The sequence below is a fragment of the Folsomia candida genome, unplaced genomic scaffold (genome assembly GCF_002217175.1).
Source record: "Folsomia candida strain VU population unplaced genomic scaffold, ASM221717v1 Fcan01_Sc018, whole genome shotgun sequence".
NCBI classification, from domain to species: domain Eukaryota; kingdom Metazoa; phylum Arthropoda; class Collembola; order Entomobryomorpha; family Isotomidae; genus Folsomia; species Folsomia candida.
Window position 1 is genome coordinate 180090 of NW_019091210.1, and position 10208 is coordinate 190297.

Genomic DNA, 10208 nt, shown 5'->3' on the forward strand with positions numbered 1-10208 from the left:
AATCGGTAAGCAAGCTCGGGCGATAATTGGATCATTCAGTGGTAATTAGAGGTTATTAAGGCTGGGAGCTGAATGTGTAGGAGGGAGCGTCATGCAAATGTCACAAGGGTGCGGTACAAATATGCTATTATAACGTTAGTTTATGCACGCCCCCTTAATGGAGAAATTTATAACTACTGTGCGATAAATACATATCTATGTACATACATATGTGCACACCTGCAGTATTCTTTCTTAATGTCAAACGATTAGTTTCGTCGATGTACAACTAACATAGATATGCACAATAAGAGCATTAGTGTTGTTTATTTCAGTTTAGTTGGAAATGTAAAAATTGGTTACAACAAGAACATTATAATACTCTGGTATTGCACAAATTTTAGTAAATAAACAGATTGATACACCGTGTACATATTTTTGTAAATTTACACTACTGTTTACAGAAATATATCTAATGGAAAGAATCATAATCTGGAAGGCTTGTTGAAGCAGGTGTGCATCTTCGGTCCTCCGTTTCTACAAATCCAGCATCACACCGACATCCATTACTTCCCTGACAGGACGCATTGTCCACGCACCTCTGGTCAAACTCTGTATCGCCATTGGTACACTTTCCCCCCGTCAGAACAAAACACGCATCCCTCCCAGCATCATAAATGGTATTAAACTGGTTAAAACACCGACAAAGGTTGACGAAGAGATCGCACTCGAGTTGGCGATCCGTATTGCAATACCGTCCTGCCACATCCACGCAGCGCTGTCCGTACCGCAAATAACAGCGATGTCCGGGTTGGTCTGAACTACGGTCAGGCGGACATTGACAGCTGGTCGCATTATTTGCATCAGCTGTGCATTCAGACCATGTGTCCGCAATACACGTGGGACCATCAGCTTCACAAGGATCGCCAAGTTCAGGAAATTCGACCGGTCTGCATCGCCCCTCGTGCGTCGCAATAAATCCTGGATCGCATTCGCACGTTCCATTGATGGATTGTCTCGCCGCGTTCGCAACACAGGGCGCGCCACCGTAATATTTCCGCGCTTTTGTGCGACACGCGCGGATAGATTCTTCATAAATTTGATGCTCGACTTCCTCACACGTGCAAACACCGGGATGTCCGGAAGTGCTGGAGCATCCGATATAATTCGCCGTATCGCAGGGGTCGACTTCCGAACATTTAGCGCCATAGACACGGACACATTTACCAAAGGAATTTGGCACATAGCCACTCCCACATTGACAGGTTCCTTCAAGACAGATGAGATGGTGGACGTCATAGTCGCAGGTGTCACTATTGTCGCATTGTGCCCCGTGGAGCCCGCCACTTCTGACGCATCTTCCCTCCACGTCGGGATCGTAGCCGGGACGGCATTTACAGTTTGGGACTTCAGTCCCGGCGGCGTCGTCGCAGTCGGAATTGGGCACGCAGCTGAGTCCAAATGGGGTCGTGGCGTTCATGTGGCATGACCTTCCCGCCCGGGCGACGCAGGAGTCGATGTCTTCCCGGTACATGAGGGTCGATGGATTTGAGCAGTAACACGTTCCGATGAAGACGGGCTCGAGAAAGCAGGACATTCGGCGGTGTGCGTTACAGTCCAAGGCTTTAAATTCGACGCAACCTGCCCCATAAGTCCCGTGGCAGTAGGTCCCCGCCAAGTTTGAATTGTGGTGGTAATTGCATTCACAGCGATATGAGAATCCATCCTGTTGAAGGGCGCAGTGCATGTTACCCCCGGTGACGCAGTGCAAGTCGGGAACGAGGGGATGGCACGGCTCGCCCAAGTAGGCGGGTTCCACGGCGGAGAAAAATAGTAAGGTTATGCAGAAAATGGGGTAAAATGACATTTTCACGTTGCTAAAAAGTTTGAAATAAAATATTGAGTTGGTTTATAGTAAACCTTTGCTGAAATACTTGAAATACTTAATGGCAAATTTGCTTACCAAGTGAGACGTTGATGGAATTAAAAATACTTAATACTTTTCGCAGTCTGCAGGATATAGAAGTGAGCACGCGTTGGCATATTTATATACAGAAATAGCGTTATCACAAATTTATTATGAGATTGAACACTGTGGCGAGACCGGCCTCCAAAGTATCATATACGTCAATAAATGACAGGTTTAATCGGTTACGTAATATTATGAGTACGTATGTACATTCACACCGAATTTGTATTTAGAGTTGTAAATACTTGTGCCAATCTCCAGGTAAATTATGACAAGCTGAATTTGTCCGATTTTCTCCGGCATATAAATCACTTTCTCCATTATGCTAATGTCACAAGGGGATCTTGTGTCTATTTAGAATTATTGTTGCGTGTCAACTCATTTACATAAACCCCATTATGATTATTTACGTTGACACGAATTTTCCAAGATTCAAACTAAAGAATCAAAATGCATACATATGCAAGTGGTGATCCGCAACAATAATTATACTGATTGTCGTGCTTTTGATGTCGAAAATTGTATGATTTCTATGCCCCAACCATTGTACAACTCTAGATTTTCGTATGCCACACTTTTTGCACACCACACGAACAAAGTGTTTAAAGATTGACAGTTAACAAGGGAAATTATTATTACATCAGCTGCATATAGCAAGAGATCAGTTCATCATGTCACACCAGTCCATCCGATTGTTTATAAATACTTTATGCATATCTGATCTATATCAAATGCATATCTGATACGGGGTGAAGTCCGACTTAATTTAGCTATACAAAATATTGAAACCCCTTGATCATTAGTTGTTATCTGTTTATTTGTAAGTACGAACTATGTAACTATTGCATCATCAGGAATGACAAATTACTCTCCATTCGCACACGGTAGAACTTTTACAGAAATTGAGATTTCTCAGAAACTACGGCACTGCTAGTCTCAAAGTACCCCGTCAGCATAATTTGAGAGAATTTGAGATTGACAGGGCCATAGTTTCTGAGAAATCTCAATTTCTGTAAAAGTTGTACCATGTGCGAATGGAGAGTACATACATAAATAATACAAATATCTAATGTGCGATGCCATGCTGTAGAGGTGAGCTGGATATCCATTTTTTGGATAATGCATGGCCCGATCCAATCCAACTGGATTTGGATGGATTGGATCTGAAATTTTTTGGGCCAAATGGATTTGGATGGATTGGATCTGGGTGGACTGGATTTGGTCGAATTGGATAAATTTCGTCACCATAAAGAATATCAGGAAGTGTTCTTTTTAACACTCCGATCCCATCCTAACAGTAACTGGGCCATACTTTTGTTGCATGGTACACACTGTGACACATATACAGTCCAATCAGATTTATCCCGAACACTAACCATGAGTTTATATATACAATTCTTTGGATAATCCATGCCCTGATCCGATCCAACTGGATTTGGATGAATTGGATCTGAAATTTTTTGGGCCAAATGGATTTGGATGGATTGGATCTGAAATTTTTTGGGCCAAATGGATTTGGATGGATTGGATCTGAAATTTTTTGGGCCAAATGGATTTGGATGGATTGGATCTGAAATTTTTTGGGCCAAATGGATTTGGATGGATTGGATCTCAAAAAATGACGATCCAGCTCACCTCTACCATGCTGCAAGTCTTTTTAGCATGGAACGTATATAGTTCCATAAGTTCCATACTAACTATCAAACGGAGTTGGATAGGTACATTTTCATTCACATACATATATTCGACTCGCCTTCAAGTTATCATAAGTTAGTTTGGAAGATGGGAAATGGGCATACTAAAACTCAACATACATATGTACTTATTTACTTATATACATATATAGGTATGTATATGAGTGAACAGCAGTATATGTATGCACATACATATGCTACACTCAAATAAAGAAACAACTTGCCGCCGTTATTAAAAGTGTGTATTTTATTTAATATTGAAGTATTTATAAGTCATAGTCCGGCTCTCTCCATTATTTTCCCCTCTTTTAAAAGTGTCTGAGGGTTCATGTGACAATTTTTAACTAATTAAGTAAATATGCATATACCAGCAGGTACGTTTAACCTATGGAAGACAAAATAGAGTCAGACTGGTTGGGGATTTTTAGTAATTTCATCGGTTACTAAAATCCAAAGGACTTCATAATCAGGTACTTTTAACCCTATAACTTCACATCCATAGTATTTCTCTCACAGCAGGAAGAGATATGTACATACACATTGCAACATATATATTTATAATTTTATTTCTGAGAATTCTAGTGAAAAATCCCCAAAGTCCTGTTTTATTACCTTTTCTAATAATGAATTATACGTAGTTTAAGGAGGGCAATAAACTGAAATAGGGTACTTTACGACACCTTTGCATAGACAGGTCGTACAGAGATTAGGAAAATTGTACACATTTGAATTTACAACGTGTAAACGTTCGTTAAAAAGGTTTACAACTTTTAACTGAAAAAATTTGTTGAATGATTTTACATGTGCGATATGTATAAGATTAAATGTGATTATGCACACTCGTGGATTAATAAACCGTTGCAAACGAAATGTAGCAAAGGGGTGAAAACACACGGAATTGTCTTTGTGGCACGCCCACAACGTCTTTCTGCACTTTCCCGTCATTGTCTCACATTACCCCAAGTCTCAATTTGGCCCGTTTTGACACCCCCACCCGCGTACTTCAAACGTACACGACAATACCTTTCAATAAACACCCCACATGACAAATCTCATTTTTCGACATTCGACACCTCCCACACGGTCATGGGGTCGTCGCACGTCGAAATGATGGCGATTTCTGAAATCCCCGCCAAAAAATACGTCTAAAACGGTGGCGACAAAAAATTCGACAATTTTCGACTTTGGCGTCGTCTACAGAGTCACACGGTCATCGCACGTCGAAATGATGGCGATTTCTGAAATCCCCGACAAAAAATACTTCTAAAACGGGCAAAACAAAAAATTCGACACCTTTGACCGTTGGCGTCATCACCGTGGCGCCGTGACCTGACGACCTACAACGCCCATCTTCGAACTCATCCTGTCCCCAAAAATTAGAAACACGTTGGCGAAAAGCGGATGTCGAAATTCGAATCCGTTCTAAAGTTATCGTGGATACAGACGGACAGACGGACAGACGGACAAGACATTTCCATAAAGGGGTTTTCACCCCTTAATGAATACACGAGGTGCCAACCACGTGAATTCTATAAGACCCATTCAACCTTTCTGAGTACTCATTCCTTCTTTAAATAGAAAGACGCCAAGTCCACGTTGCAACCAAGATGGAGAGAAGAAGGGCACCTTTTTCTGGCTACTTTCCGCTCTGCAGTCTTCACTTGAAGGGTGACCTTTCATAAGGAAACATGGTAAAGTGGAAGTTCCGTATTCCACGGAGAAGTGAAAATGTGTGGCCACGCTTACACAAAGAAATTAAATAAGTCCATTATCTTCGCCACTTAAGATAAGGCCAGAAATTTGAATCAGTTCAAAGTTTTGAAGACAAGTAAAACTCCAATTTTTAATAATAACGTAAGTTTTTTATCTCTTATCCTGTTACTTATTTAATCGACATTCTACTTTAATTAATACGTATTTCAATATTGTATTAAAAATTTGGTAGTATCTATATTTACCTTACACATGTAGAAATATGGTAAAGTCAGGCAGGTATAAATTTTTCGCTATTAAAGTCGCTTGGTATTAATATTATACCGGTCCGTAAAAAATTTGTCATATGGGAAAATTTTAATACTGAGCTATTAAGTACATACTTAACACTATAGCTTTGCAATGAATAAAGCTTGGTATTATTTAACTGAATTTCTAAGCATGTATTTATGCATACTTTACTTATCACACAATTTCACTATTTGTGCAGTCGAAAGTGATTAATTAACGTATTAAGAAATACATACATACATATTTTAGAAAGGTGCTTATCATGTCGTAAATTTTATTTCCAGGCGATCCAGCAACAACCACTAGGATGTTCTTACATTAGTGGAAAATTAGTGGTAACTGAAACAGGTAAGATGGTTTTTTACGCATTAATAAACATTTAAATATGAGATTTGTTCCTGGATATTAAAATCGTATTAATTACAATTGTATTAATTACAGGATGGATTATTGATGATACAAATTCCTCAACAAATTTTACTTGCTCCGTACGGCCTAACTTTATGAAGCCAGCGAGATATGAATGGTAATTTAAATTTAATTTGAGTGAATATATTTCTTTCGAATTATGTAAATTGACTAGTTTAAAATTAGTAAATTAAAAATTAAACTAAATTAATAATTAGTAATTTCTAACGTTAAGTATTGCCTTATCTTAGAATTTTGGACGAATCTCATCCCCCGTCGTGGATTTGGACGAGAACGAGTAAAAATCTGGATTATCATGCTCACTGAAGAATTTCAAGATGCTGATTTCACAAATATGATGTCATTTCTCCGCTCGAGGGTCCTCTGCCATTTCCATCGAGTATCACCACCAAGTACATCATGAAAAACTGGACGCCACGCCAAACTCAGCAAGACATCGTCGACACACACCGTGGGATCGCACCGCACATAATAAAAAATAAGTAAATTTTTTGGCGAGTATACTTTTACTCATGTATCGAATTTTAAAATTATTTCTTTTTTGCTTACATCATTTTTTTCTTCCATTAGCTTACTTTCAGAGTGTATTTACTGTTTAGAAGGGTAGCAGTATTTTTAAGAGTGTAATATCTACATACATAATTATAAATAGATAATATTTAGGATAGGGTGCGAGATAGGATCTAGTTTGCATCAAATTAAAATTGCTTCATTTGTATTGAAGCAATTTACGCAAGATATATTTCATTAAAGAAATATAAGTTTATTTTAACAAAGTGAAGGGAATTGGGAATGGAATAGGTTCGAAAAATGTATCACCAAAAAAATATGTCTGTCTAGCCCCTAATTTACTTAGGACGAGAAATGTAGCGAATGCGACGCAAACCTGCATAATATTTTACGTGTTCAGGTAGAAAAATTGCATTATTCGTATTAATGCTGTTTTAGTGAAACTTAATCAATTAGTGAGTACAATTTTAATCTCACTTGTAGCAAAATTGAATAATCTTTTGAGGTATCTGCTTAGTTAGGTAGTCCAAATTTTGCACGAGTCACTCAAATCTTGCAACCGCTCAAATACATAAATAAATGATGTGAATACCTTATACTATGGGTCTTAGAATATATGAAGTCTTCTGATAATCTAGCCTATCTACAAAAATAGTACTTACCGATATTTAGTAATTTACTTAGCTTCACATTGAAGCTGATTTGTATCAAATTAAGATTGCGTTAATGGTATTAATTAAATTTTTAAGAAATAAGTGACGAAAATATTTATAAATTTATCCTTTAAAAGTTGAGATGGACATTAAGAAAAAAATGAGTTAGGTTTAAGATTCAGATAGAAAACTAAAGTTGCAAAAATACTGATTGACTATGTCTCCTTTTAAACACGTACAATTATTCTCAACTAGCCAAACACGTGTCACATTGTAACGTTGATATGTGTAGTTTGCAAATATTTTATTAGATTCGTTACGAGAAGTTGAGACTGACCGTACGAAAAAAAACGAGTTAGGTTTAAGATTCAGATAGAAAACTAAAGTTGCAAAAATACTGATTGACTACTCTCGAAACATTGCACAATTTAATTTGCGAAATATTTATGAACCCCACAACAATGAATTAAGTTAGTATTATTTGTATTAATGCAATTTAAAACTCGTCTATATTGTTACGGAAACCCAATTTAAATATCTGCCCACGAAGTCTAAAAACACAGGAGCAATATAGAATCGAAAAATGATACCCTAACCGCTGCTGATTTATAGTATAATATTAATATTTTGGTATATGTCCGTTCTTCGGAGATTTGAACATTGATGTTTTCAAGAACGGAAATGGAATTTTTTTCTTATCATTAATCTTAATTATATCTACACTTAATTAAAGTGGATTAGGACAAGCTGATGCAGATGGGGGATATAATGTAGTACTCGTCATATTTAGTTTTACATTGAAGTCGATTAGCATCCAATTAAGATTGAATTATTTGTATTAATTCAATCTTGAAATATATAAGTTTACCATGAGACGAAAATATTTATAAATTTATGCCCCAAATTCAGACGAACAGTAAGAAAAATGGTTTAGGTTTACCATTTAGATAGAAAACTAAAGTTGCAAAAATACTGATTAAAATTCCAATTGTTCATAACGTAAAACTAGTGTTTGAACGAGCACAGATTACATCGTATCCGTGACATTGCGATTCTTGAAGATTTTTTAACGTTTGCATGAGTCTTTTGAATTTTCACAAGAGATAAAATAATCTATAGGATGAAACACCAACTATGTATACTGTTGGTATAGTATTCTTTTGCTTATATACATAGCTTAATATAAAATTGAAATTTAGGTAAAATTTATTACACGCGTCACGTAATTCTGATCTGTTCACTGATCAGAATTACGTGCAGAAAGCTAGGATATCAATAGGATCGATAAATCACCAATAAAAAACAAATGTCTATAAGCATCCACTAACTTTACAAAATTGTTTTATAATATTTATATCAGGGTGCCCTTGGTCTACTTTTTAGTATTTCGCCAACATCCGGATGCATACGATTAGGTGCCGATTTGCATTTTATGATTGCATTATTTGTATTAATGCATATTTTAGCTACACTTTTTTTGCTAGAAAATATGATTAATTGACTAACCGGGTAGACATGTAAGGATCTCAAAATGATCACCAACAAAGAAAATACGCACGATCAGCCCCTTCATTGATACTTTTTTCAAATGCTTTAAATCTGTTAGTTACGCCCACGACGTATTCAGACAACTCTCGACATTAACAAAGATTAATCCACATGGTAACGAGCCATTAATTAAGTTTGTATTGTTTGTATTAATACAATTTAAAACTCGTTAATACCGTTCAGAAAACCACATTTTAAAATTTGCTCGCAAAGTATTCCGAAAAAGGTGCAATAATTCCCTACTTGCTACTTATTTACTCTACAATTTAGCTGATCCTCAAGCTGGACAAATAAAGTTTGTTAATATTGTGTAAAAATAATAATAAACCATTAAGCCGCATTCAATGCGTAAGATACTCACAAACTATCCCAAAATGTCCCTTTGAGACAATAAATGCTAAAATCATTACATGCAAGCGGCTACAGAGTTCATTTCAGGTTCACTGTATTTTGTAACTATCGCACACTTGTTGGCTTTATTATACATTTGGGGAGTTTGATTCTTCAGGCAGATCATTAAGAAAATGATTAATTTTAGGCAATTGGTTCCCTCATAATTAACTAAAGATTTCTATATGAATTGCAATTTTGCAACATGTATGTAGTTGTTTCAACAAACTTACTTGGTTTTATACTCTCTATTATATTTATAACATATAGATATAGGTAATTATATTTATATATTTATAACATGTATATACTTACAAATAAGCGATCATTATGTATGCGTAGTTTAGGAAATCACATATGCACATTAATTCTTACATATTTATGTCTGATAGTAATATAAATAAATGTATTTTTGTGATAAAGTATATGTATATGTAATAAATGTAGACTTCTGTAATGCTTCGTATTTAACCCAATTATGTATTCATACTCTTTTTGTGTATTTAATGAGTATGTACATGTTTTATAATAAAATGAAATTCCCGTGAAAAATAAAGTGTCGCTTATGAAATACTAGCGTATAAGCCCGTCTCCCGCCGGGCAACAGTATATTTAATTTTCAAAATTCCACCAATTAAATTTTTGAAAATATTAACTGCAACTCTTTGTCGCCTGTGGAAGTGAAAGGAATTGAGACGAACGTTAAAGTGAAAAAAATCAAGATTCCCCTCGTCTGCGGTCGTATACTAGTCACTACCTAGCTTTTGGCTATTATGGAATAAATGATCGCAGGATATTTTCGCGCGAAAATCACGTGCCCACTTGATTACATTGGGCGGGATGAAATTCAATTTAAATCTGCGATCAGTTATTCCTTACTAAACTATTCAATTCTGGTGATTGCAGCGGGAAAGTCACGTGCCCATGTTAAGTAACTGGGCATGTGGCTTTCCCGCTGCAATTACCAGAATTGAAACAGAGTTTACTCAATATTAGCGATTGGGCTGGGCTGAAGCCTTGCATGACTCGTGA

General features: G+C 36.5%; 1 protein-coding gene and 1 long non-coding RNA gene across 2 annotated transcripts; one reads left to right on the forward strand and one right to left on the reverse strand.

The window, feature by feature from the left end:
• Window positions 1-298: 298 nt before the first annotated feature.
• Window positions 299-2026, reverse strand: LOC110857379 (multiple epidermal growth factor-like domains protein 6). Its single transcript, XM_022105974.2, has 2 exons — window positions 1943-2026; window positions 299-1856 (listed from the first exon to the last, which is right to left on the reverse strand). The coding sequence occupies exon 2, from the start codon at window positions 1844-1846 to the stop codon at window positions 452-454; it is 1395 nt and encodes a 464-aa protein (XP_021961666.2). The 5' UTR covers window positions 1847-1856; window positions 1943-2026; the 3' UTR covers window positions 299-451.
• A 1844-nt stretch (window positions 2027-3870) lies between these two features.
• Window positions 3871-9757, forward strand: LOC110857352. Its single transcript, XR_002548667.2, has 5 exons — window positions 3871-4112; window positions 5221-5496; window positions 5931-5994; window positions 6088-6172; window positions 6306-9757. It is a non-coding gene; the product is annotated as an uncharacterized LOC110857352 (long non-coding RNA).
• Window positions 9758-10208: the final 451 nt, after the last annotated feature.

Coding starts and splice junctions, on each gene's coding strand:
- LOC110857379 (XM_022105974.2), bottom strand. CDS start 1,846: ATGTCATTTTACCCCATTTTCTGCATAACCTTACTATTTTTCTCCGCC.